At 49.5% G+C, this 27,479-nt stretch overlaps 2 protein-coding genes across 6 annotated transcripts in view; one reads left to right on the top strand and one right to left on the bottom strand.

The window, feature by feature from the left end:
* The window catches only part of Araf (A-Raf proto-oncogene, serine/threonine kinase), a 100,847-nt gene extending 82,187 nt beyond the window's left edge, over window positions 1-18,660 (top strand). The window contains exons 1-16 of one of the 4 annotated variants that reach the window (XM_052170587.1): window positions 7,010-7,106; window positions 8,661-8,816; window positions 8,993-9,096; window positions 10,005-10,107; window positions 10,198-10,352; window positions 10,468-10,566; window positions 11,839-11,995; window positions 12,096-12,123; window positions 12,212-12,351; window positions 12,448-12,650; window positions 15,725-15,901; window positions 15,998-16,044; window positions 16,508-16,626; window positions 16,856-16,987; window positions 17,824-17,958; window positions 18,121-18,660. In XM_052170587.1, the coding sequence (XP_052026547.1) occupies window positions 8,721-8,816; window positions 8,993-9,096; window positions 10,005-10,107; window positions 10,198-10,352; window positions 10,468-10,566; window positions 11,839-11,995; window positions 12,096-12,123; window positions 12,212-12,351; window positions 12,448-12,650; window positions 15,725-15,901; window positions 15,998-16,044; window positions 16,508-16,626; window positions 16,856-16,987; window positions 17,824-17,958; window positions 18,121-18,255 (1,830 nt within the window). In that variant the 5' untranslated portion in view covers window positions 7,010-7,106; window positions 8,661-8,720 and the 3' untranslated portion in view covers window positions 18,256-18,660. The other 3 variants (XM_052170588.1, XM_052170586.1, XM_052170585.1) reach the window with 3 other exon arrangements.
* The window catches only part of Syn1 (synapsin I), a 56,278-nt gene continuing 47,448 nt past the window's right edge, over window positions 18,650-27,479 (bottom strand). The window contains exons 6-13 of one of the 2 annotated variants that reach the window (XM_052170584.1): window positions 24,332-24,394; window positions 23,204-23,346; window positions 23,042-23,116; window positions 22,844-22,946; window positions 21,725-21,871; window positions 21,324-21,411; window positions 20,639-21,230; window positions 18,650-19,745 (exon numbers count right to left, since the gene is read on the bottom strand). In XM_052170584.1, the coding sequence (XP_052026544.1) occupies window positions 19,610-19,745; window positions 20,639-21,230; window positions 21,324-21,411; window positions 21,725-21,871; window positions 22,844-22,946; window positions 23,042-23,116; window positions 23,204-23,346; window positions 24,332-24,394 (1,347 nt within the window). In that variant the 3' untranslated portion in view covers window positions 18,650-19,609. Of the gene's footprint in view, window positions 21,231-21,323; window positions 21,412-21,724; window positions 21,872-22,843; window positions 22,947-23,041; window positions 23,117-23,203; window positions 23,347-24,331; window positions 24,395-27,479 lie in introns of both variants that reach the window. The other variant, XM_052170583.1, reaches the window with a different exon arrangement.

Genomic DNA, 27,479 nt, shown 5'->3' with positions numbered 1-27,479 from the left:
TGGCAGCAGAGGCAGCAGAGGCAGCAGCAGAGGCAGCAGTGGCAGCAGAGGCAGCAGTGGCAGCAGAGGCAGCAGTGGCAGCAGAGGCAACAGAGGCAGCAGTCGCAGCAGTGGCAGCAGTGGCAGCAGCAGCAGCAGAGGCAGCAGTGGCAGCAGAGGCAGCAGAGGCAGCAGAGGCAGCAGAGGCAGCAGTGGCAGCAGCGGCAGCAGAGGCAGCAGTGGAAGCAGAGGCAGCAGTGGCAGCAGAGGCAGCAGTGGCAGCAGAGGCAGCAGGTTCAGCAGGGACAGCAGGGGCAGCAGAGGCAGCAGAGGCAGCAGTGGCAGCAGTGGCAGCAGTGGTGGCACCAGTGGCAGCAGAGGCAGCAGTGGCAGCAGAGGCAGCAGTGGCAGCAGAGGCACCAGTGGCAGCAGTGGCAGCAGTGGCAGCAGAGGCAGCAGTGCCAGCAGTGGCAGCAGTGGCAGCAGTGGTAGCAGAGGCAGCAGAGGCAGCAGTGGCAGCAGAGGCAGCAGCAGCAGCAGCAGAGGCAGCAGTGGCAGCAGAGGCAGCAGTGGCAGCAGAGGTAGCAGTGGCAGCAGAGGCAGCAGAGGCAGCAGTGGCAGCACAGGCAGCTGTGGCAGCAGAGGCAGCAGAGGCAGCAGAGGCAGCAGTGGCAGCAGCGACAGCAGAGGCAGCAGTGGAAGCAGAGTCAGCAGTGGCAGCAGAGGCAGCAGTGGCAGTAGAGGCAGCAGGGGCAGCAGAGGCACCAGAGGCAGCAGTGGCAGCACTGGTAGCAGAGGCAGCAGAGGCAGCAGTGGCAGCAGAGGCAGCAGAGGCAGCAGCAGAGGCAGCAGTGGCAGCAGAGGCAGCAGTGGCAGCAGAGGCAGCAGTGGCAGCAGAGGCAACAGAGGCAGCAGTCGCAGCAGTGGCAGCAGTGGCAGCAGCAGCAGCAGAGGCAGCAGTGGCAGCAGAGGCAGCAGAGGCAGCAGAGGCAGCAGTGGCAGCAGCGGCAGCAGAGGCAGCAGTGGAAGCAGAGGCAGCAGTGGCAGCAGAGGCAGCAGTGGCAGCAGAGGCAGCAGGTTCAGCAGGGACAGCAGGGGCAGCAGAGGCAGCAGAGGCAGCAGTGGCAGCAGAGGCAGCAGTGGCAGCAGTGGCAGCAGAGGAAGCAGAGGCATCAGTGGCAGCACAGGCAGCAATGGCAGCAGTGGTGGCACCAGTGGCAGCAGAGGCAGTAGTGGCAGCAGAGGCAGCAGTGGCAGCAGAGGCACCAGTGGCAGCAGTGGCAGCAGTGGCAGCAGAGGCAGCAGTGCCAGCAGTGGCAGCAGTGGCAGCAGTGGTAGCAGAGGCAGCAGAGGCAGCAGTGGCAGCAGAGGCAGCAGCAGCAGCAGCAGAGGCAGCAGTGGCAGCAGAGGCAGCAGTGGCAGCAGAGGTAGCAGTGGCAGCAGAGGCAGCAGAGGCAGCAGTGGCAGCACAGGCAGCTGTGGCAGCAGAGGCAGCAGAGGCAGCAGAGGCAGCAGTGGCAGCAGCGGCAGCAGAGGCAGCAGTGGAAGCAGAGTCAGCAGTGGCAGCAGAGGCAGCAGTGGCAGCAGAGGCAGCAGGTTCAGCAGGGACAGCAGGGGCAGCAGAGGCAGCAGAGGCAGCAGTGGCAGCAGAGGCAGCAGTGGCAGCAGTGGCAGCAGAGGAAGCAGAGGCATCAGTGGCAGCAGATGCAGCAGTGGCAGCAGAGGCAGCAGAGGCAGCAGTGGCAGCAGAGGCAGCAGTGGCAGCAGTGGCAGCAGAGGCAGCAGAGGCAGCAGTGGCAGCAGTGGCAGCAGAGGCAGCAGAGGCAGCAGAGGCAGCAGAGGCAGCAGAGGCAGCAGAGGCAGCAGCAGAGGCAGCAGTGGCAGCAGAGGCAGCAGTGGCAGCAGAGGCAGCAGTGGCAGCAGAGGCAACAGAGGCAGCAATCGCAGCAGTGGCAGCAGTGGCAGCAGCAGCAGCAGAGGCAGCAGTGGCAGCAGAGGCAGCAGAGGCAGCAGAGGCAGCAGAGGCAGCAGTGGCAGCAGCGGCAGCAGAGGCAGCAGTGGAAGCAGAGGCAGCAGTGGCAGCAGAGGCAGCAGTGGCAGCAGAGGCAGCAGGTTCAGCAGGGACAGCAGGGGCAGCAGAGGCAGCAGAGGCAGCAGTGGCAGCAGAGGCAGCAGTGGCAGCAGTGACAGCAGAGGAAGCAGAGGCATCAGTGGCAGCAGAGGCAGCAGTGGCAGCAGTGGCGGCACCAGTGGCAGCAGAGGCAGCAGTGGCAGCAGAGGCAGCAGTGGCAGCAGAGGCACCAGTGGCAGCAGTGGCAGCAGTGGCAGCAGAGGCAGCAGTGCCAGCAGTGGCAGCAGTGGCAGCAGTGGTAGCAGAGGCAGCAGAGGCAGCAGTGGCAGCAGAGGCAGCAGCAGCAGCAGCAGCAGAGGCAGCAGTGGCAGCAGAGGCAGCAGTGGCAGCAGAGGTAGCAGTGGCAGCAGAGGCAGCAGAGGCAGCAGTGGCAGCACAGGCAGCAGTGGCAGCAGAGGCAGCAGAGGCAGCAGGTTCAGCAGGGACAGCAGGGGCAGCAGAGGCAGCAGAGGCAGCAGTGGCAGCAGAGGCAGCAGTGGCAGCAGTGGCAGCAGAGGAAGCAGAGGCATCAGTGGCAGCAGATGCAGCAGTGGCAGCAGAGGCAGCAGAGGTAGCAGTGGCAGCAGAGGCAGCAGTGGCAGCAGAGGCAGCAGAGGCAGCAGTGGCAGCAGTGGCAGCAGAGGCAGCAGAGGCAGCAGAGGCAGCAGAGGCAGCAGAGGCAGCAGTCGCAGCAGAGGCAGCAGTGGCAGCAGTGGCAGCAGAGGAAGCAGAGGCAGCAGCGGCAGCAGTGGCAGCAGTGGCAGCAGTGGCAGCAGAGGCAGCAGTGGCAGCAGAGGCAGCAGTGGCAGCAGTGGCAGCAGAGGTAGCAGTGACAGCAGAGGCAGCAGAGGCAGCAGTTGCAGCAGTGGTGGCAGCAGCAGCAGAGGCAGCAGTGGCAGCAGTGGCAGCAGTGGCGGCAGCAGCAGCAGAGGCAGCTGTGGCAGCAGAGGCGGCAGAGGCAAAAGCGGCAGCAGAGGCAGCAGTGGCAGCAGTGGCAGCAGTGGCAGCAGAGGCAGCAGTGGCAGCAGTGGCAGCTGTGGCAGCAGTGGCAGCAGAGGCAGCAGTGGCAGCAGAGGCAGCAGTGGCAGCAGAGGCAGCAGAGGCAGCAGTGGCAGCAGAGGCACCAGAGGCAGCAGTGGCAGCCGTGGTAGCACAGGCAGCAGAGGCAGCAGTGGCAGCAGAGGCAGCGGCAGCAGCAGCAGCAGAGGCAGCAGTGGCAGCAGAGGCAGCAGTGGCAGCAGAGGCAGCAGTGGCAGCAGAGGCATCAGAGGTAGCAGTGGCAGCAGAGTTTCTAAGAAACTAAAATGTTTCGAGTTCTGTCTGGAACCTTTTTTTCCCCATGAACATTTTGGTGGTGCTGGGGATTGAACCTCAGCTCTGGCAATATGACAAACAACTCACTGTTACCCTAGCCCTATGTTCATTTTCATTGGTATATATTAAACATATAGTAGAATGTATAACTGTTTTCAGTAAATAGGATCTAATAAGCTTTGAAAAAATCCACGTAGAACATTCCAATTGTCTCTAAACATTTCTTTATGCATGCCTTAATCCAAAAAGATGTCAACTTGGGCTTATAGTTCAGAAGGCAAGGGAATCCAAGAGAATTGTACATGAACATGCTTGACTTCTGGTCAGAGCCCCATAAAGGAAAGATGGAGTGCAGAGAAGAGAGAGGTGGAGGTGCGAGCATGCGCGTGTACACACACACACACACACACACACACACACACACACACACACACACTGGGGAGAAATAAAAGAAAATGTTTTTTAATGAAGGACAAAGTGGGTCAGATATTATATATAACTCATCCTAGGGCCTGGTGAATGGCTCAGTAAAATACTTCCCATGCAGTCATGAGGACCTGAAGATAAAAGCCAGCAGCAGTGTATGTCTGTGATCCCAGTGCTGAGAAGGTGGAGTTCACTGGCCAGCCAGTTTAGCAAAAAGGGTGAGTGCCAGGTTCAGTGAGAGACACTTTCCAAAAAAATACAGTGGAAATGAGTTGGAAGAGACAGCCTAGACCAATCTTTGCTTCCACACATACATGCACATGAATTTGCATACACATGTGCATATATCCACACAAACACGTATATCAGCATCCACCATTATTTTTTATACATGTGAAGTCATGAGTGTCCAGCTGGATATATGTGTACATGTATATAAAAACAAGGGGTCAACCTCCAGTATCCTTCAGGTGCCATCAACTTTGTTTACTATTATTATTACTAATATTATTATTTTGTGCATGCATGATAGGGCTACACAGCTGCTATAGTATATATGTTGAGGTTAAAAGACATCTCTGTGGAGTCAGTTTTTCCTTCTACATTTTTGTGGATTCTAGGGATCAAACTCAGGTTAGCTGGTCTGCAACACAAGCACCTTTAACCACTGAACCATCTTGCTAGACTTGACCTTGTTTGTTAACACAGAGCCTTTGAATTGGCCTGGAGCTCATAGATTCAGCTAGACTTGCTGGCAGCCAGTCTCAGGGACCTTGCTGTTTCCTCCTCTCACTGGAATTACAAACACAGATCACCACACTTGGTTTATTTTGATGTGGGAAGTACCCGAGTACTTCACTCAAGCTTGTGAAACACTTTACCAACTTGAGCCGTCTCCCTAGCACCCAATAACTCAATTTGAAGAGCAAGAACTAATTCACTGCTGCAAGAACTAATCCAGTCTTGCCCAAAAGATGTCAACCCCCCTGAATGGTCTCACCTATGAGTATCCATGTACTGGCAACCAAAATTCCACCATGAATTTTGACAAGGACAGACCACATCCACACCAAAGTAATGTCCTCTCTACTCTTCCCCCAAATGACGACTAGTTTGATTTCTTTCACTGTAGACTGTTTTTTTCTGGATCAGAATTCCATTGAAAACTATACTATTCCTCTTTTGTGCCTGTTTTTTTTTTCCTTTTAAACTTAGGTCCCGGAAATTCATCTATGCTGTTCTATAGTCGTGATTGCTGAGTGGCATTCTATTACATGATCATTGTCATAGTTTGTGGTCAATTCTTTTGTTGGATACTGAGGCTGTTTCTAGTATTTTTGCTTTTAGTTTTTACTTTTGCTAATACGAATAAAGCTAATCTGAATATGTACATACATGTTTTAGTGTGGATATGTAACATGCTGAGGTTGGCTCACCACAGCCAATTTAAGGCCTCTCTTAACTCTGGTTCAGTGATGTCATATTGGTAGTTTGAAATAGCCACTGTAGGAAGCTTTCTACCACAACTGACAAATGCTACAAATTACAGTTGTTTTCTTCCCGAAAAGCTGGTTGTTAACATTTTCCAGCCTCCCATGTGGGTATATGTTTTCATTTCTCTAGAGTAAACACTTAGAAATGATGTTGTTGGACTACATGATTGATTGATTTTCAAATTATTTCTTGTCCTGTTTTTGCAGAGAATTTAAAGAAAGAAATCTTATCTTTTTATAGAGCCAACAGACACAGCCATTACATACAGGTTCTCAAAATAACTACTAGCTTGTTTTGCAGTAAGAAAACGTGACAGTACCATTTTGGACACAGAGTTTGTCTTAAATTCGTCTAGTAGTCAGGGTGGCCATCTGTTACTTAACTTTATCCAAAGGAAAACCAAGACTCACATCTTATGAGAAAGAAGTAACAGTTTTGAGCTGGACACATCTAGGAAGTTTGAATCAGATGGGGAGGTAGAAACCATCTTGAAAGAGATGGTTTCAAGGCCCTTAAGGGAAATTTTCTGTGGTTGTAAAATTGGCAAGAGACCTCCATAGTCTTTGGTGGGTGGGGGAGGCTGTTGCTGGAAATTTAACTCAGGGCTTTGTGTTTATTCTCCTGTTGAGCTACAACCCTAGAACCATACTAAGCTTTTAAGGAAGATTTGCATATATCTCAGAAGGACAGAGAAAATACAAGCTTTCTGAAGGAAATGCTCCAAGAAAAAGAATGTAGGTACATACATATGTACATGTGTGTATGCGCGTGTGTGTGTGTGTGTGTGTGTGTGTGTGCGCGCGCGCGCTCGTGCGTGTGTCTGTGTCTTATTCTGATGTCTGGGTAAGTTCAGTTTAAGAATTATATTCATCCTAAAATATGCCCACAAATGGCTGCCACACTACTGCATTCCAGAACAACACTCCTTTCTTCACCTAGCCAGCTGTGGTCTGTCTTTCAAATTCCTCAACCCCTTTCCTGGGGAAAGCCTCCCTCCCTACAGCCAGACCTCCAGCACAGATTCGCTAATTAGCTTAGGTTATGACTACAGTCTCATAGAGCTGGTAAATACTGAACATCATTTAGTCTGAGCCCACCCTGTTTTAAAGACCATCAAACTAAGATATATGAAGAGTCCTTTAAAATGCGTTTTACTGATCTAGCATTGGAGGGGAATATAAGGACAGAGAAAAAGGAGGGAGGTGATTGGAGAAGGGATGGAGAGAAGAAGGTTTATGGGACATATGGGGAGGGGGGATCCGGGAAAGGGGAAATCATTTGGAATGTAAACAAAGAATATAGAAAATAAAAATATTTTTTAAAAAATGCGTTTTACAGTACTGGCCAAATTGCATTTAAGGGATTCTGTTGCTCATATCCTTAAGCCTGTAAGATCAGTCTCAAATGGCCAGAAAATACAAAACTGAAATCGAGTCGTGCCTCCAACGCCCACACCAAAAAAAAGGACACGTTTCTTTATTCTGTAGCACTGCTAGGGTTAAAGTCCTCAATGCGCAGTTGTCGCCCTGACTGCGCCTGCGCGCCAATCAGGCCAGGCGAATTTGCCCTAGAGACAGCCATTTGAGCCCACCCCTCCTAATCCGGAACCCGACCCACATTCCGCTGGCCCTTGTCTTGATGGGCATTATTTTAGTCCAATAAGAATGCAGAGACGAGTCCAGGAGAGCCAATAGCAAAGAGCCGAGGGACGGTGGCAGTGGACTGAGAGAGGAAACAAGAAGACAAGCCCAAGATGGAGGCGGTGGTGGTAGCGGTGTGACAGGTGAGGGCAGGCCCGGTAGGGTTCGGGTTTTGGAGCGGCTGCGGGACCCGGGTATGAAGTCCGGACCAAAAGCTCAGCTCCAAGATGCTTCCGTCTGAATCTCAGCGTTCTCCCGCCCGGAACCAAAGGAGTGGTTTGACCTGGGCGAGACCGTCGTCATCGACCGTGGGAGTGGATGGAGGAGTCGGCCTGCAGGCTGCAGTGGTGGTTTCGCTTGCTGCGTGTGGCAGTGCGCCTGCACAGAGCTTGAAGCCCTCGGGGAGGGTGGGACCGAGCAAAATTGGGTCTGGGGTCTGGGGCTTGGGTGCGAAATTCCAAGGTGAATTCTTAAATCCCTTAAAATGTCTGATGACGTTTTTCTCACGACGTCCAGGAGATGCAGCTCTCTCCCATGGTTCCTTATTGCCATTACTGTCTACGCCACCAACGCCATCTCCATTATCCCTAGTTCACCCTAACCTCTTTCCATGATTTCACAGTGCGTTTACACCAGTAATCTGTGACCCCCTCGGGGAGGGTGGGACCGAGCAAAATTGGGTCTGGGGTCTGGGGGTTGGGTGCGAAATTCCAAGGTGAATTCTTAAATCCCTTAAAATGTCTGATGACGTTTTTCTCACGACGTCCAGGAGATGCAGCTCTCTCCCATGGTTCCATATTGCCATTACTGTCTACGCCACCAACGCCATCTCCATTATCCCTAGTTCACCCTAACCTCTTTCCATGATTTCACAGTGCGTTTACACCAGTAATCTGTGACCCCCTCAGTAGTTATCAGGTACAGTTTTTGGAAACCCTTCCCCCAACCTTACCTCCATTTTCCCCACCTGTATACCATTGTTTTCCTTTCCCTTTCCTCTTGATAGTGTTTTTTGATGAGCCATCATTGCCACTGCATTTGATTTAGTGTGTAATGTGGTCTATTATCCAGCTGTTTTTCACAGTGCGTAGTGACTCCTATTACATCTCTCTCTAGTATAGTGTATGGTGAACCTCTGTGAATTCATCATGGAGTCTGGTGACCTCTATTAGCTATCTGACGGTACCTTTGATTCTACCATCAGCCTTATAGCTCAATGCTCTGGAATACCCACAGTGCCTTTTAAGGTCGTTGGTACAGTCTTCATTTCCTCCAAACTAAAGTCAAGGTCTGATGATCCTCCATTTTCCTTTTCTCTGTCCGTGATTCCTTTCCCTATGTGTCTGGTCACCCATTCTTTCAAGCTTAGCCAGCCTATTCATTTCCACTGTGTGCCTGAGACCTGAGACTGAGATGCTCAGTGCAGTACATACTGACTTCCCCCATCAGTCTCTAGAAGATTCTTGTGTTGTGTACTGCCTCCTCACTGCAGTGAGTCTCAGATCTTGGTACTCAAATGTGAGATAAGCAATAGGAGATTCTCAGCAGAGAAGGGTTGGTGTCATTGGGCTGTTTCATAAAATGTGGGACTCAGGAAGCAGTGGGAGCTTGGAGATGGAATTTTATATGACCTCTGCCACTCTGCTTTCAGGCTGGCATTACTAGACCTCTGAATGTTTTCCTCTGTCCTCTGCTAGGAGGCCTATGGCAACAGCCCAGTCCTACCTCAGCCCATCCTGAAAAACGTCGCAGGCAACATGGAACCACCACGAGGCCCTACTGCTAGTGGGACTGACCCAACTCGGGTAGTTGGCACTGTCAAGGTGTACCTGCCTAACAAGCAGCGCACAGTGGTGAGTCATTCGGGCAATACTGGCAGGGGTTCCAGATGGTCCTAGTTAGAAGTGGGGGATCAGAAGGGTGACAAGGGGTAGGGAATGGCTACTGCAGAGGGAAGGAATAAATTGGCTAGGGTACCTATTGGGTACTGAAGACCCCCCAATCTCTCTCTGTATATATACACACACAGGTGACTGTCCGGGAAGGCATGAGTGTCTATGACTCTTTGGACAAGGCCCTCAAGGTGAGGGGTCTCAATCAGGACTGCTGCGTGGTCTACAGACTCATCAAAGGGTAAGTATGGAAAGCCCATGCCATTCCCTGGGTCCCTACAAACCTCCATTCTTCAGTGCCATCCTATTCCTCCTCATTTGTCTTGGAGTCTTCCGCCATCTGAGGTAAGCCAGGTGGCATCTTTTGTTTCCCTTCATTGACTGTTGGAAGGTCTGCAAGTCACTATCCACTCAGCCCTCAAATCTTCAGTCTGTCACCTTCCAGAGTTCATCTGTTTTGCCCTTTCACAAATTTCTCGAAGTCACCAGCTCTTTCTTTTCTCATGGTCCCCATGCACTGTGGAGTTGGTCTTCACTGGCCTTTCTATTCTTGTCTTCCTTGGTGCCTTAATGTTTTGGACAGAGTTCATGTTTTCATTTTACCTGTTTCAGTCTCTCATCAGCCCCCTTCTCAGGTGCTGGCTTACTACTCCTGAGATGTAGTTTCATTTGCCTCCCACCACATGGTTAACATCAAATCTGGGAGTGGTGGGTGTGCAACTCACCTAATTGCTTGAGCCTGTTTCCTCATCTATAAAGGGGAGTAAGAATAGTGACTAACTTTATTTGTTATGTGAAATGTTACCCTTTATATGTGTATGAGTGTTTTGACTGCATGTCTGTGCGCTGTGTGCAGTCCTCGTGCCTATGTGGGCCAGAAGGAGGTTCAGGATCCCCCTGGAGTTCAGTGGGATCAAGGTGTGAGCCACCTTGTGAGTGCCGGGAACCGAACCCAGGTCCTTTGAAAGAGAAGCAAGTATTCTTAACTGCTGAGCCATCATCTCTCCAGCCCCAAAGTGACAAACATGTGAAAATTAAACATGTGAGAGAGTAGTTTGTGGTTGGGGATTGAGAGGAACTTTTGGACCTTCCCTGCCTCCTGTGGCCCCAGTTCACCATCACTCACATTCTCCCCCATACTTCTTGCAGAAGAAAGACGGTCACTGCCTGGGACACAGCCATTGCGCCTCTGGATGGTGAGGAACTCATTGTGGAGGTCCTGGAAGATGTGCCGCTGACCATGCACAATTTTGTAAGTCTAATGGGGATGGTGGGGCGGGGCCACAGTGCGGACAGAGAGGGCCCTCAGTCAGGCCTGCGCTTCCCTGCCTTGTGGCTGCAGGTACGGAAGACGTTCTTCAGCCTGGCCTTCTGTGACTTCTGCCTTAAGTTTCTGTTCCATGGATTTCGCTGCCAGACCTGTGGCTACAAGTTCCACCAGCATTGTTCCTCCAAGGTCCCCACCGTCTGCGTTGACATGAGTACCAACCGCCGCCAGTGAGCCCAGCCTGGGGTGGCTTGAGGGGTGGGGAACAGAAGCCCCAGCATGAGGGCTCACAGTCATCCCACTGATACTTACAGACTTTTTGTTTTGCACCTTTATGTCCTCAAGGTTCTATCACAGCATCCAGGACCTGTCTGGCGGCTCCAGGCAGCAGGAGGCCCCCTCCAATGTCTCTGTGAATCAGCTGCTACCCCCCCAGGGTCCCAGGTAGGGATGTCGTAGATGAAAGGCCAGGGGGCCAGTGAAAGAAGGATTGGAGGACCCTGAGAGATTATTCTTTGATTTATTTGTTTACGTGATAAATACTATTGAGTACCTACAAGTGTTGAATAAGGGCGTGGGACTGTGGGATCATTGGTAAGGCGTCAGTCACTGCAGGCTTCGGTTTTTTTTTCATCTGGGAAGAGGGGATGAGACCTTTCCCTAGTGGGTTCTGATTAAGAGTTGAGATATTTGCAGTGCTTAAGGAAAGATCTGATACAGAGTAAATAACAAGGCATTATTCATTACAAGTGTATATATAAAATCGTCTAGTTTGTTCATTTCTGCCAGTATAACTACACCCCCAGTGTTTTCTCTTTGAAATAAATGTTACTGTATCAGAAAGTACTTTTATTTCGCTTATGTTGGGTATGATAGTATATAGTTTTACATAATATATTAAAAGTAAGGTTAATGTATTATTATTTGTAGTTATGAGTGTATGTGTGCTGATTTACCTGTGAATTTAATCTCAGGACGGTGAAAGTAACAGAAGAATGTTTTTCTGTAAGGTATAATTCATGGGAGGCAAGACGATCAATAGTTCAAGGCTACCTTCCACTAAGTAGCAAGTTCAAGGCCAGCCTGGGCTACATGAGACTGTCTTAAAACAGTAAACGTGTTTTGTAACGTGATATATGTATAATCGTTATATGATGTGTGTAATGTGTATTACATAATATGATAATATGTGTATTGAAAACGTTGCCATTTTAATTTAGGTAATGCTCATTATAAAATAAATAATATATTTGAAAAATACATGTCATTATGATATGTAATAAAAAGTCATATCCTACCCTTTCTCCAACTATCTTTGTCCTTCATTGTTCCTTCTTTAGACCTTTCCCCAATATTACCCTTTCTGAGAACCCACTCCTGACTTCCCCAGGGACACTTTCTACCTTCTTCATTTAATTTCCTCTTTTTGTGCCTATCACTAACAGGCACATTATATATTTTTTTTTTTATTCTTCTACCTCTGCTAAAAATAACTCTACAAGGGCAAGAGCTTTTTATTTATGGTATCCACAGTTTGATCTCCTCTGTTTCGAGTTGAATCTGGCACACAGGAAGCACTCAGTAAATGCTTCTTGAGGAGATGATTACTGGTATGACCAACAGACATGTACTGTTTCGGAGTTAAACGCACATTCAGGGTGGTGGAGTTGGGCTTTCTTTGCTTTCTAGTACCTTCTGCAGCGATTGATTTCACAGCCTTTTCTCTATTAGCCCCTTTACCCAGCAACGTGACCAGGAGCACTTCTCCTTCCCCGCCCCCGCCAACCCCCCACTGCAGCGCATCCGCTCCACATCTACTCCTAACGTCCACATGGTCAGCACCACAGCTCCCATGGACTCGAGCCTCATGCAGGTGGGTGTCAAGGAGGTGACAGTGGGGAGCACGGAGCTTTGCTTAAAGCCATTACTACTGCCATATCCTCACGTTGACTTCTGCTCCCACCTCCTTCCAGTTTACTGCTCAGAGCTTCAGCACCGATGGTGAGAGAACCCCGCCCCTTTCTGCACCCTGAGCTCTCTGCCCCAGCACCCCACTTGCCTCCACTCACAGCCTTCTGTACAACCACAGCTGCTGGTAGAGGTGGTGATGGAGCCCCTCGGGGTAGCCCTAGCCCAGCTAGTGTGACTTCAGGGAGGAAGTCCCCACATTCCAAGTTACCTGCAGAACAGCGGGAGCGGAAGTCCTTGGCAGATGAAAAGAAAAAAGTGGTATGCCATAGGAAATCCTTGGGGGCCACCACAGCCTGAGTGCTATGACTGAGGGTTGTGGGTAGGCCCCTCTGATGCCACCCATCTGGCCCACAGAAGAACCTGGGGTACCGGGACTCAGGCTATTACTGGGAGGTGCCACCCAGTGAGGTACAGCTGTTGAAGAGGATCGGGACAGGCTCTTTTGGCACTGTGTTTCGGGGGCGTTGGCACGGCGATGTAGCTGTAAAAGTGCTCAAGGTGGCCCAACCTACCGCTGAGCAGGCCCAGGCCTTCAAGAATGAGATGCAGGTGCTCAGGTGAGGTCGCTATGTGTGTAAGTGGGACAGGATGGTGGCAGGCAGCATTTAGTGTCGGGGAAAGCCATGCTGGGGTGCTTCCTGGGTGTCTACTTGATTTGTGCCATGTTGGAAGCTTAATCAGGCTCAATTTCTCTCCAAGAGATGACCCCTTCCTTTCTCAGCAGTGGGCTGATGAGAAGGACAATGAGGATGATGTTTCTTTGGATTAACATTGCTATTTGCTGGCTAGGAACTAGATCTAGCCTTAGGTTATTCCCATGATTATTTAACACATGAAGATTTTATGTAACTCCAGCTCCAGGAGTGCTCACATCCGTCCTTCCCTTTTGCTGAGTCACTGCTATTATATTTATTGTGTTGTGGACTTGTTGTTCACTATAATTTTATACTTACAATTTGCTTTGATGCAAAGAACAATATTAATTATGGTCATATTCTATAGGCCAGTTGTGTAGTTATTATAATTGCTGTAATTAAGGTATAATCAACACTTTTAATTCATTCACACTGAGAAAACCAGGGTGGCATCCTTTTAGCCATTCCAGTTATTATTTAGCATAGTACTTCATGCCTTTGTTTTATATAAGCAAGGCTGTATAGGGTTTGTGTGTGCGTGTGCATGTGCATGTGTGTGTGCGCACGCGTGTGTGCATGTGTGTGCGTGTATGTGTGTATAACCCAGGGCTTTGTGTGTATGTGTGTCTAACCCAGGGCTTCACCATACTAAACATGTGCTACCACTGAGCTATACTCCCTGTTATCAGAAAGGTATAATTTCTGACAATCTGAGATGTTACCCCTGTTACCTGCCTCTATCAGATGAACACAATGGATGCCACAATAAGAAAACTTCTCAGCTCATCTCTGTAAAGCTTGATGATTTGAGTATGCAACATTTTGTATTCTATTTATATTTTATCTACTGGCTTCCCGCTCTTAAGAATCCTTATGCTGCTGAGGTGACTCAGCACCAGGTCTGACAACCTGAGTCTCTTCAGACCCTGGGACCTACATGGTAGGAGAGAACACCTGAAACTTGTCCTCTGTTCTCCACATGTACACTTTGGCAAACATGCTCTATATACACAGATAAACACATACAAAGGAATCTTCATATTTGCTGGGAAGATAGCTCCGTCAGTAAAGTTCTTGATATGTAAGCACTTGAGTTTAGATTCCCAACACCCACATAAGAAGGAAAACACTGGGTGCAGTGGTGCACACCTGTAATCCTAGCACTGGGAAGGCAGAGACGAGCGGATGGCTGGGGCTTAAGTCTAGGTGAGATCTAGGTTTAGTTAGAGATTTAGTCTCAAAAAATGAGGTGGAAAACAGTCAAGGGAGATAGATATCCAGCATCAACCTCTGGCTTCTCCACCCATGCACATGCACAGGTAAACACACAATGATGCATGTGTGCCACATACTAAACAATGTGGAGACTGAAGAATACACCGACATGGACCTCTGCTATTCATTTGTGTGCACAGATGTACATGTCTACCTGCTGCCTGCCTGCCTCTCTCTCTCTCTCTGTCTCTCTCTCTCTGTCTCTCTCTCTTTCCCCCCCTCTCTCTCACACACACACACACACACACACACACGAATCCCTTTGTTGAGAATGATGGTGCATAACTGTAATCTCTGTACTTGGGCGGCTGAGGCAGAAGGAACAACAGTTTGCAGCCAGAGCTGATGTGATAGTGTAGTAAAGTACTTATCATGGAAGCATGAAGACCTGAGTTTGGTCGCTAGCGCCCGTGTAAAAGGCTGGGTATGGCAGCAAGGCTTCCAAGCTCATCACCGGAGAAACACAGATAGGAAGATGCCAGGGGCTCATCAGCCAGCTACTCCAGACTAATGGGTGTGCCCCAGGTCCCAGGAAAAAGTGTCTGTCTCAAAACAAGTTTATAAAATAAGTAAGTGCTTAAACAAATCAAGTAGCTCCTGAAAACATCCTTCACTTAAGTATGCATACACATGTACTAAAACACACATGTATACTTTCACACATACAAATACACAGATTGTTCAAACAATCTGCGGTATGTGATGAAACTTAGTCTCAAAATATTTGGGGGGCATCTGTGTGGCTGTGTGGTAGTACATGTCTGTACTCTTAGCATTTGGTAGGCTGAGGCATGAGGACCAGGAATTTGAAGCCAGCCTGTGATACATGAAACCCTATTTCAAAAACCAAAACTAATCCTTGTGTGTAAAACTCACTGGTAGAGCATGTGCTTAGCATATGAAAGGTTATATAAAAGAATGTGGTTTTCTCATAAACTATATTAAAGAGGTTTGTATGTGGCAGTTTCCATGAGGTAGACCCAGGTACCCAGAAACAATCTGCAAGTTTCAGAGTATTTCCTGTCTGTTCAGCTGTTTTTAGGACCGTAAAGACCATTTATTCACCCTTTGTGACATCCTCAAAGCCGCTGCTGTAATGATAGCAGTTGTATGGTTTGGGAATAAGAGAACCAAAGAGGTTAGAAGGCCTCTTCACTGGAGAAGGTTTGGACTAAACTTGGGTTGTAGCGTGGTTCCTGACTCCAGATTCTTTACCTCTAGGCCTCTCAAGTGATTAGGAAACTATCCTCCCATGTTACACATGTCTTCATGTCTTGCCCCTTTCTCTATCAGTATTGATAAAGAAGGTTGGCTCCCTATTTTGTCATCTGTAAAATAGTTACTGCTGGGTATGGTGGCTCATGCCCATGATCCCAGTGCTTAGGAGGTTGGTTCAGAGTTCTGAGAGTTTGAGGCCTGCCCAGGCTACTTAGTGAGCTCCAGGCCAGCTTGGTAATAAAATATGAGATCCTCTTTCAAAAACAGATGAAAATAATAAAATAAAATAGAATTTTGTTGAGGAAGGTCAGAACATCCACCTCTACTCAGCTCCCAGCAGCCCATCAAGTCTCACAGATTGGGATCTGACAACATTCTGGCCCTGAGCACCCTTAAAGACAAGGTAAAGTGAGTGACAGTGAGGGTAGCTGACATCGCTTTTCCTCGTGCTGAGTTGTTCTATTTCCTGACCCCTTCCCCCAACCTCCCCTCCCTGCCTACAGGAAGACACGCCATGTCAACATTTTGCTGTTCATGGGTTTCATGACTCGGCCGGGGTTTGCCATCATCACACAGTGGTGTGAGGGTTCCAGCCTGTACCACCACCTACATGTGGCTGACACGCGCTTTGACATGGTCCAGCTCATTGACGTGGCCCGGCAGACTGCCCAGGGCATGGAGTGAGCCTCACATCTTAGAGAGTTGGGGAGGTGGGAGGGAGAGCTGAAATAGTCTCCAGACAATTCACTACCCACTTCCCACTTCCATCTCCACAGCTACCTCCACGCCAAGAACATCATTCACCGAGACCTAAAGTCCAACAGTATCTACCTGTCCCTGGCTGGGATTGGGAGTGATAGTTTAAAAGGATGATTTTAGGGGTAAGATTCTGGAGGTGAAAAGAGAAGGGCCTATATCTTGTGGTTTCTTGCCAGGTAACAGAGCTATACCTGGTAAAGGGCCTTTTAAATGAAGGACCTTTGTTTAGGGATCAGATGGTTCACATACTGTTGGGTACTCTGGTCAGATGAGATGTAGTAGTTGTAGATGACATTTCAGGGTCAGTGTCCCAGGCATGACAGCTTTAGGTGTCATCCAGGGCACTTGTTGGTTTTGGGTCACCGTTGAGCCAAGTGGGGTCCCATCAGTTGTGGATAGTTAGTATGAAATGGGAGTAGCTTCTGGCAAGAGACATACCTCACTAGCACAGGGGTTCTGAGAACCATCTAGTCAGGGTATGAGGCGTAGCTCTTGGGATTTGTTGTAATGGCCCTTGACCCTGCTGGATATCTTCCTACATGAGGGGCTCACAGTCAAGATTGGTGACTTCGGCCTGGCCACGGTGAAGACACGGTGGAGTGGGGCCCAGCCCTTAGAGCAGCCCTCAGGGTCTGTGCTATGGATGGTAAGTTGGGTCAGGCTAGATGGGGAGCAATGGGAGATGTGGACTTTTAGATTGGGACATGCCAGGCAAAATGGGGATGCCTGTGTCAGGTGGGGGTATCTGGACTGCCCAGGTTTTACCTCGCATGGGTGGCACTGAATGGTCCTCAGCGTAACTATCAGGATCTAGTACTATGGACTAGTCATTTTTTGTCCATCATGGTCCCCCTGCCCTGTCTGGCCTACCAAAGGCAGCTGAGGTGATCCGGATGCAGGACCCGAACCCCTACAGCTTCCAGTCGGATGTCTATGCCTATGGCGTTGTGCTCTATGAGCTTATGACCGGCTCACTGCCCTACAGCCACATTGGCAGCCGTGATCAGGTGAGCCGCATAACTTACCTTCAGTTCTCAGGGTTTTACACTTGAGGTCCCCTCATTTGTACAGACTGTTAATAGTTGCCCCCCACACACACACAAGCCTAGGATTTTTCTGGATGAAAAGTCCTAGAATCTGCCTTTTAGATATCTCATACTAACTCCCATCCTCCACATACATCCACAAACCCCTGAGCCAGAACCCTTAAAATCCAGATTTCTTTGAATGCTCCTAGACCCCCAAACCCTTCTTCAGAAGCCCCCTGAACCCTTCAATATTTATAGTCTCCTACTATGGATGCTGAAAATACCTTGTGTGCCCAATACTCAGGCCCTTTGTGCTTCTCAGATACCCACAGTCACCCTGAATTTGGGGTCCTGGAATCTATAACACTCTAGGTCTTAGATTCTCACAATTCTCCAGATTTAAGATCTAGAACCTTCCCTGTTCTTAGATACCTGGTCCAGATATCAAGTATTTGAGCTTTGAGTACTTTTCAGTGTACATTGACTTATTTATGCCCCAGACCCCTGCAGAAATAGAAGTTTCTCCAAGAAGCAGTACTCTGCATTTCCCTGAATCTTAGTGTTTTCCGGGCTTATGCCCCTTAATAACTCCGAACTCCTGTTGTCCTGGGCCAAACACACAGTCTTTGATATCCTGAATTTCAATCCCTCTTTTATATCAGCAGAAAATCCTCCCAAGTCCTCAGGGACTCCTCTGGGCCTTAGTACTGGACACCTCTAGTCCTCCAAAAATTAACCTTCCATATATTTTAAGATTCATAGTTCCCTGGGCCTCCCAGCCCAAGCCCCAAATCAACCCATTCCCCCTCCACCAGATCATCTTTATGGTGGGCCGCGGCTATCTGTCTCCGGACCTCAGCAAAATCTTCAGTAATTGCCCCAAAGCCATGAGGCGCCTGCTGACTGACTGCCTCAAGTTCCAGCGGGAGGAGCGGCCCCTGTTTCCCCAGGTGGGCTGGGTAGGAGGGCTGGATACCTTGGGGAGATGCACTGTGACACAGGATGATGAAGAGAGAGAGGCAGATGTTGAGAGTGAACCATGTTAAGCCGGGGATTGGGATATTGGAGTATCTCTGCTACTGTGGACACCCTTCATCTCCACTTGCTCCCAGATTCTGGCCACGATCGAGCTGCTGCAGCGGTCACTCCCCAAGATTGAGCGGAGCGCCTCGGAACCATCCTTGCACCGCACCCAGGCTGATGAGTTGCCTGCCTGCCTTCTCAGCGCGGCCCGCCTTGTGCCTTAGACCACTCCTAGTCCACCAGGGAGTCGATTTCCGCCTACCATGCCAAGGCACCCCATACCTACCAGCCAGTCATTGTTCCGCCTGTCTTGATACTGCCTCAGGATTCCCTGTCCCACACCCTGGGAAATTTGGGGGACCCCAAAAACTGAGGTCCCCCGCTTCCTCCGTAATATGGCCTCCTCTTGACTTTGGGGATAGTTCTAGTTTGGAGAGCTGTTTTACCTCCAATGGCTGTGATTCAGTGTAAGGATTCCACTCAGAACCTCTTTTTAAAGTTTTTGCCTGATGTGTCTTCACTGGATTTGGGGGTTCCCAGCACCCCATGTAGATTTGGGGGTTTCCCTTTGTCTCCCCCACTATTCAAGGACTCTACTCTTTACCAAGAAGCACAAAATTCTGCTGGGCCTTTGCTTGTTTATTTTGCTACCCGACTCTTCTCTTGGGGTTCAGAGCCGCTGAGGGGTGGGGCAAGTTCAGGCAAGGAGTAGAGGTTGGAGGAAGATGCAGACCACACAAACAGCGCCACTGTACGCATTACCACAGGCGGCACGAACGAGGACCACATATGCCAAGCATGGCACAAAAGGAGGCCAGGTCAGTCACAGACACGCACACACATTGGCAAAGGTGAGGGAGTAGGAGACCACAGGCCTGCCTTGTGCAAAGGATTCTGAGAGGATGGGTGGAGTTTGCATATTTAAAGACAGCTGTCAGAGGCAGGAAATTGGGGAGGAAGTTTCTGGAGGCGGGAACTTAGGGGTCCTAGAAGTGGAAGGGACTTCCAGTATGTTGAATGGGATTGAAGGGAAGAGGTGAAGGGAAGTCCTCAAGGGACTGATTGGTGAATGGTAGGTGACATTTGAAGATGTGGATCTCCAGAGAGATGATCTATGAAAGAGGTTTAAGGATGGGGCTTCTTACAGAATTGGAATTTTCTGATTAGGAGCAAGGTGTGCTGGAGAGATTCAGGACCAAGAGTAGAATAGGCTTTTCCAGGAATTTCGGAGCTTCAGGAGAGGATTAGGTCAGAAACAGGATTTTCTGCCATTCAGGAACTTTCAGGGAGGGAATCACTCTTTAGAGATACCAGACGTAGAGGTCTTCAGGAATTTGGAGGTTCTAAAACAGATCTGGCGGTGACCAGGAACAGGATTCTAAATGGACTTGGGGATTCCCAAATGTGAGAACTGGATTTAGGACCAGGTTTCTCAAGGGACATCTTGAGGAATGAGAAGTAGGATCTAGGAGAACCAGGAGAGGGGTTCTCAAGGGATTTGGAGATTCCAAAAGTGAGAAATGGACTCAGGACCCGGAGAGGTTTGTCTAGGGGTTTAGGGGTTCTCAGAGTGGGGTGTCAGTCGGAGAAGAGGCTGGCGAAAGACTTCCTCAGGCTGCGGATGGTCTCAGCTTTCACCTCGTCCTGGCTAAGGCTGGGCCTGGGAGGGGCTGGCTCTGGAAGGTTGAAGGCATTGGTCAGAGACTGGGATTTGCTAGAGAGAGACAAGGTGGAGGCATGGGAGGAAGGGGGGAGAGGAAGGGGAGGAGGGGAGAGAAACACAATGTTACCCTCGGCCCGGCCCCAGCCCTGCCCCTCTGATCCTGGGGCTGTGCCTGTGACCTTCCCACCCCCGAGCATGGCCCTGAACCCTGATGGATTCTCAAGGGTGGTGAAGCTGAGACTGGGGAGGATGTGGGGTTAGCTGAGGGGGCTTAGGTACAAGATAAAGTGCTGTGGTTTAATGGGGAGATTCCTTGGCCCCATTCTAGGCCAGTTTGATATGGCGATGAAGGGAGGCCAAAGGTAAGGAGGAGTCTGGGCTAGGGGAAGTCTAGTTGGAGATAAGCCAGTCTGAGGGGGGAGCAGACGGGTGCAGGTGGGGAACAGGGAAAACTTTTGCGCTTAGGGCTAGGGGGACAGAATGGACAAGGAGAAGCAGAAAGGATGGGATGATGATCTGTGAGAATTTGAAGTGGCTGGAGGGTCTGGGAATGGACCAGAAAGCAGTCTAGAATATTAGGGAAGGCTTGAGGAAAGGTTGAAAAGAGTGACTGATGGAAGGCTGACTACAAGTTGACCTGAGGGAGGTCAGGGATGGCTGGGGCCGGCGGGCGGGGTGATGATGAGAGATCTGATGGGAGGTACTGGAAGTAGCTACTGGGATGGGCCAGAGGTCTGGAAGGGGGACTTTCCCAGGGCCTGTAGGGAGGAGCCTGAACTGGAAGTGGAGATGCTGGGATTCTTCCCTCAACTGCTGGGATTGACACAGAAGGGGTTTGGCCCAGTCTGGCACGAGTTCTCAGGCAAATGAGATCTGGGGATGCCCTACTGGGGCCAGTGTACTCTGAGCAGCAAAGGTCAAGGCTGCTATAGAGGTCCCCTTACTTGAGCTGGGGGTGCGGGGGTCCCCCGGCAGCGGCGGTGATGGGTGGTGGCACATCCTGGCTGGGTTTCTGGGCCAGCTGTGGTTTGGTGGGACGTCCAGCAGGACCTGGGCCGCTGGGCCGGGGCTGCTGTGTTGTAGGAGGCCCAGTGCGAGGTCCCGGACCTGCCTGGCTGGCCTGACGAGTGGGGCCAGCAGGGCCTGGGGGTTTCTGGGGAGGGCCCTGGCGCTGCTGCCCTCCGGGCGGGGCTCCTGAGGCCTTAGGTGGAGCTGGACCAGAGATAGATGCCTGACGGGTAGCCTGTGGGGCCCCTGCCTGACGCTGTGGAGATGGGGAGGCCGGAGGGCGGGCTGTTGGAGGTGCTCCAGGGCCTCCTGCCACTGGCCGCGACTGGCGGCCTTGACCCTGGGTCATTGGTGTAGCCTGAGAGGCGGACTGCTGAGGTGCTGCGGTGGGACTTGGTAGGCGCTGAGGCAGAGGGCTGCCAGCTGGGGGTCCAAGGCCAGAAAGATGTTGCTGGCCTTGTGGGGGTGGGCGCTGCTGCAGCGGGGGTCCCTGGCGCTGAGGTCCTGGGCCTGGCTGTGGAGGGCCTCCTAGGAACAGAAAAAAGGAAAGGCAAGTGAGAGTGAGTGAGCAAAAATGCTGAGGCTGGGATGGTAGGAGCCCAGAGGCTTGCCCTCACTTACCCTGGGGTGGGGGTCGTTGTTGAGCAGGAGGTCCAGCAGACTGCTGGGAGGTCTGGCGGCCCAAGGGCAGGGCTCCTGGGGATGGAGTCTGTGGCAGAAGAGTGGAATACACGAGATTAAAAATAGTTGCCAGAGAGTGGGAGCAACAGCCAATCAAAATGACATGGATTCCCTGTGTGCTGGGTGTTGCCCCATTTGTGGCTAGTTGAGGGAATATGGGGCTATGAGGCCTCTCACCCCATACTTGGTCAGGAGACTCTTAAGGATGGCAAAGCAGCAGCAATTTATTGAGGCCACATGTGCATAAAGGTGACACTAATAGTCCACTGATACCACCTCAATGACTTCAGGTTGATAAAGGGCTGACCTCCTTCCCACTAGCTCAAGACCAAGGGCCTGACCTGGCTGTGGGAGCCCCTGCCGGGGGAAGCATCCCGCTGCCGCTGCCGAGGCAGAGCCTGAGTCATCTTGTTGACCACAAGTTCCACGATGAGCTGCTTGTCTTCATCCTGGTGGTCACCAATGAGTGGCATGGAGGAGCCCACCACCTGTGGGAGGAAAAGAGATCGAGTATTAGGGGAGGCAGGAAGTGCATGTGAGGCCACAGAGTCAACACACTTTCACTTGGCAAAAAGCATGATGGCTGCAAAGAAGAGAGGCCTGGCTGGCTCTCAGTGGCACTGCTTGTACACTGTAAGGAAAACCTGCCAGTTCCAAGGCTCTGGACAGCTTTGTGGCTGGAGTGTTAGAGCTGCCTCTGCAATCAGGGTTCATGGGGCAAATCTTCACTGCTACATGTTTTTCTATTTCGAAAGAAGCAGAACTGCAACCTTCTGGGCAAGCCTAAAATCCACCAGCGTAGCCCTGAAATCATAGGCACGATCGTGCCTCACCCTCCCAAGTTGCTAGGATTACAGGCTGCCCTCAAACTCTTCATCTGTGCTGGGGTTCCCATTTCTCACTGCATCCAGCCTTTGATGTCTTTCAGTGGTTGGGGAAAAACGATTTCATGTGTGCAAAAGATAGGAAATCTAAACTCAGTGCACTTAAAAGTTAGAGACATAAACACATAAGTTGTATCCATATGCACAGCTGCACTAATCTTCCATCTTGTTTATGGTTGCTTTTATAGGACTGAATCAGAGTGTCAAACTGCATGGTCCAGAAAGCATAAACTATGTACTGCTGGTCCCAGCTTTTACTAGGTACTTTGTCTTTTACAAAGTGCTTTTCTGTGGTTTCTAGGACACTTTCAAGGTTAATTAAGTGCTTTGCCATTTACCAAGATATCTCTATTCACAGAGCACTTTACATCTTAGCCAGTGTTGCCCATTCACCCCAAAGATGTCCACGTTTTTACCATTACCATTTGCTAGGGATGTCCCAGCTCCCACAGTACTTTACAGTTGCCACCACCCTTCCCGGAGGACTTTTGAGTCACAAAATGCTTTCCAGTTTAGCTCATTGTTTCCGCACAGCCACTCTTCCCTCTGTGCCCACCAAGGCCTGGGTGTTCCCACCTCAATAATGTGATCCCTTCCGTCCTTGCCATGCAGCGCTTCCACTGCGCAGATGTCAAGTCCCCCAAAAATCTCTGAGCACGTGTCTACCCACAACTTGTACCTGTCAAGACAAGGGGCAGGACACTCTTGTCATTGCTCTGCTCGGATGATTCTATGCCACCCTCCCTCCTCCCACTCCTCACTTATGCGTCTCACCTGTCAGACATGGCAATCTGCTCAAGCATAGCAGAACCTGTATTGGTCTTCCAGTTCCCTGACACCGATGTCCTCCTAGTGGGGGAGGGAGGAGAGACTTAGTGGGGCCTGAGATGCATGAGGTAGCCCTCCCCCACACAAGGCCTCTTTCTCTCCACTCACATGTAGGCCTTGTAGTTCTGCCCAATCTTCTGGACACGCACATCGTATTTAGCATCAATGAAGGGCTCAGCGGTGGCATATGTCTTAGTCAGTGCCACAACACTTGCAATATCCTGGAAGTCATGTTGGTTGTCTACCTTGACCTGTGGGTATAGGCATGGGATGAAGGCAGGAGTGAGGACTGGATGTATCTGGAGGAATGTGTAGACAAATACAAAGTAGATGTGCCAAGGCACCCAAGCATGCAGAATTATGGGTAACCTGTTTCATACATGTGCACACAAACATAAAATTGCTTGTATACAACTCTGAATATGTTAAAAACTACTATTTTTTTTCAGTGCTGGGGCTGAAACAGGGACATTCACGTGCTACGCAAGCACGCTACCACTTTGCTACATCTTCATCTCAAATCAGCCACTTTAAACAGGGGAGTAGAATGAAATGTGGAATTACATTTCAGTAGAGCTGTAAAAGTCGGTACATATGGCATATATAGACACAAAAACTCAGTTGTACACGTAATGTACAAACTCAGGGGGCTGGAGAGATGGCTCAGCGGTTAAGAGCACTGACTGCTCTTCCGAAGGTCCTGAGTTCAAATCCCAGCAACCACATGGTGGCTCACAACCATCCTTAACAAGATCTAATGCCCTCTCCTGGAGTGTCTGAAGACAGCTACAGTGTACTCACATATAATAATAAATAAATCTTTAAAAAAATATATACAAACTCAGAAGCTGAGACACACTCAAACTTACAAATTACAAATCTGCTTGCTACATACACACAGACAAAATCAGCTGGGTGGAAAGCACACTGGAGCCCAAGAGCCTGGAACATAAAGGATGATGTATGTTCATCACAGAGCCATGCATATATATATGCATATATATATGCATATATATATATCCATATGCTTGGTACACTAGCACAGTAGCGAAATATATGGGCTGAAAAAATCGGCTAAATATGAAAATACAAAATACAATTAGATGAAGACATCCCAGAATGCATCATCAAACAGAATTATTGTTATGCATTGAGTACCCAGATGCACATCTAACTACATACAGTGCCGAGAACATGCACTATACAAACATGCACGTGTGCCCTGCTAGAACTTACCTTGCCCATCCCAGAGTGTGCGTGGCCCATCTTCACAACCACAGGGTACGTTGTGCTGCTGAGCTGGTGAAAATGAAGGCAGAAGAGGCATGGTCAGAGCAGTCCTGCTGACCTCCAAGACTTGGTGACCCATAGAGTGAGAGCCACACCAGTTGCCATTTTTCCCCAGAAAAAGGTTGGTCAAAGACAGGCAGAACAGCAGTCAATTGTTTCGCAGCAGCTTTGAGTCTAGAACTGAATGCACAGCCTTCCCTGCCAGTCCACTCTCCAAACCCTGGGCTTTCCATATGTGCTTTCCCAGGCAGAGGCCTTAGTTGAGGGCAAGGGAACTTCCCAGAATAGAGACTGTTTTTTATTTATTTCATATACTCAGACACACCAGAAAAGAGCATCAAATGCCATTGTAGATGGTTGTGAGTCACCATGTGGTTGCTGGGATTTGAACTCAGGACCTCTGGAAGAGCAGTCAATGCTCTTAACCACTGAGCCATCTCTCCAGCCTGAGGAAGTTTGTTTTTATAATAAATAGATGTTGGAGTTAGTGTGTGTATGAAGTGTATGAAGGTGTGGTAGTTAGCATGCAGCAGCAAGACCTTCAGCCACACCTTACATGTAATCTTCATCTTTATGTACACACACACATACATACACACCCCTTCAGAACTCCATTCAAAGCCAGAGGTGTCCACATCTTTTGAGAACTCCACATCCACTGAGAAAGACAACCAGAAACTTAACACATCTAGGGCTTTGCAGAGATCCAGACAGTCCGCTCATGAGGTCACTCTGCCAGCCAGGTGCTTTTAGCATCGGACAGCAGTCAATCCTCCTAAGCAACATGTATTCCACACTCTTAAGACTCTTGGAGTACACACATGGGCTACCCCACCTTGCTCTCACCTACATAGCAGAAGGATATATAATGGAGCCACTCATGCTGTATAGAAGCATTCACAACTCTAGAGGCAAACAATAAATGGACATATGCAGCGCTCACTGGCATGCCCACAGCAAACAGAGGTATCAATACAATGCACAGAAGGTGAATGCATTTCTAGGCATTCATATAACCAAATCTCTGTAACTCCGACCTCATCATATTCCTGGGTCCATGAAAATTATATCTAGACATTCAACATGGTTTTTTTTTTTTCATATCTGCAATACAAACATACAGAAAATCAGACACACAGAAAATATTCTCAGGCATGAACACATCTTCAGGCAAGTATGTGTTAGGCAAAGATGTGTTAAGTCTCCCTGTGCCAAAGGCTAGGCAAAGGGTCTGAGGACTCTAGCCTCACTGTATCCCATGTGCAAATGCAGGGCCCCTGCTTCCTACTGACAGGGTAGGGATAGCATTCTCAGAGGGGCAGTGGCAGTTCCCAACAGGCGCAGGAAGCCCCATAGTGTAAGGGTGACTGATTGACCTTCAGGCTCTCCCTCCCTCTACAGTCTCTTTCCTCATTTCCCAAATGAGTGGCGTCATGGGAGGTGGAGGACTGAGTGGGATGGCTTTGGAAAGGGGGGTGGTGGGAAGGGTGTCATCCAGGCAGCAGGCCAAGGAAACAATGCCAAGATGTGTGTGCATGTGTGTGTGTGTGTGTGTGTGTGTGTGTGTGTGTAGGGAGAAACCTTCTACTTGGGCATCTACTTATCACACGGAGAAGCTCGAGACACATATAATTCCATTTGCAACCTTCCACTCTCAGAAGCATCGCACTCAGGCACACACCTGGCTTTCGGGAAGGGACTTGGAGCACGCCAAGAGACATAAGCCACCCCTAGAGGCACGCACAGATACACGAGAGAGCTGTTCATACCCAAGAATATCTGTTCCCATCTGCTGAGTGTTGTGGATCCTTTTTACAAACCTGCTTAGCGTCCTCTGTTCATGAGCGTGAACGCTGTGGGTGCATGTGAGTGTGTGCCTGCCATATGTGCATGGGGGGCGGGGGGGGGGGGCTTGGGATTTCCCGGGGAGCTGTAGCCTGTTCTCTTGGCCTTTCTTCTTCCTGAGGCCATACAAAATCCCCAGTAGGTACTGTCCTTCTGGGCCTCAGTTTCCTGATCTGTACAAAGGGACTAATCAAGCTCAAGCACGTAATACTCTGTGGGTATCCTCAGATTTTTGCACATGACAGCAGATTGCTATAGGAACCTCACACCTATCCAGTTTAGCAGATAGTCACAGGCCAAACACTCCCCTGTGATGTCCACCCCATTTCATTTCGAACCTGTACAATAATCTGAATCCTCAATGTAAACAGTTGGCCAAACTGTGCTGACTCAGGTTTCATAGTTAAAGAACTGGCGTCAGAAACAGGGTCATAGAAGAGGCGGGACAGGCCTTTCCCTGTCTCTCCGTCTCCTCAGTCCCGCCGCCTGGTTACTCAGCCCCCTGCTCAGCCGCTTTCTCACTCCTCACTTTCATAATCAGATGGTTGAAAAGTTTGGTTTCCTTCCCTTTCTCCTTTTCCTTGTACTTCCTCCCACTGTCACAGTAATTTCTTCACTGTCCTTCCTGGACAGGCCATTTGCTCCTTTCTGTCTCTCTTTTCTCACTAAATAGTGAAAATATGAATCATACCTCACGGATATGTTGGGAAGAATAAGTCAATTATTTCAGAGAAAAGAAAATCTTAGTATACAAATATAGTAAACCTGAATCTTCAAAGTGTTGGTTACTATTATTGTTGTTATTGATTTAACACCTCTTCATTAATTAATCAAGGAGGACAAGAGCAAACAAACAAACAAACAAACAAAATTTCTGGGCTGGCAATATGGCCCAGCAGATATAGGTGCTTGCTGCCTGCATGCCTAAGAACCTGAGTTTGAGCCCCAGAACCCACAGGGAAGAAGACTAGCCCTTGCAAGTTGTCCTCTAAACAATACAAGCATGCCACAGCATGAAGACACACAGACATACACACAGACACACACAGTAAAAAGAAAAACCCTTCAAAACATCTAAAACAGTATATTGTATACAGTGAGTACTCTGTTGAGTGCTGGCAGGTTTTTGTGTCCTGTGGTTATTGGACTAATCTACCTAAGTTAGTAAAATTTAATTCGCTAAAGTAAATTTACACAAAGACCTTAGCAATGATATATGAAGTAGCTGTGATCATCACTACCATATTCT

Source organism: Apodemus sylvaticus, chromosome X (assembly GCF_947179515.1).
Source record: "Apodemus sylvaticus chromosome X, mApoSyl1.1, whole genome shotgun sequence".
NCBI lineage: Eukaryota > Metazoa > Chordata > Mammalia > Rodentia > Muridae > Apodemus > Apodemus sylvaticus.
The sequence above is the reverse complement of the archived record's forward strand: the minus strand, read 5'-3'. Positions and strand labels throughout refer to the sequence as shown.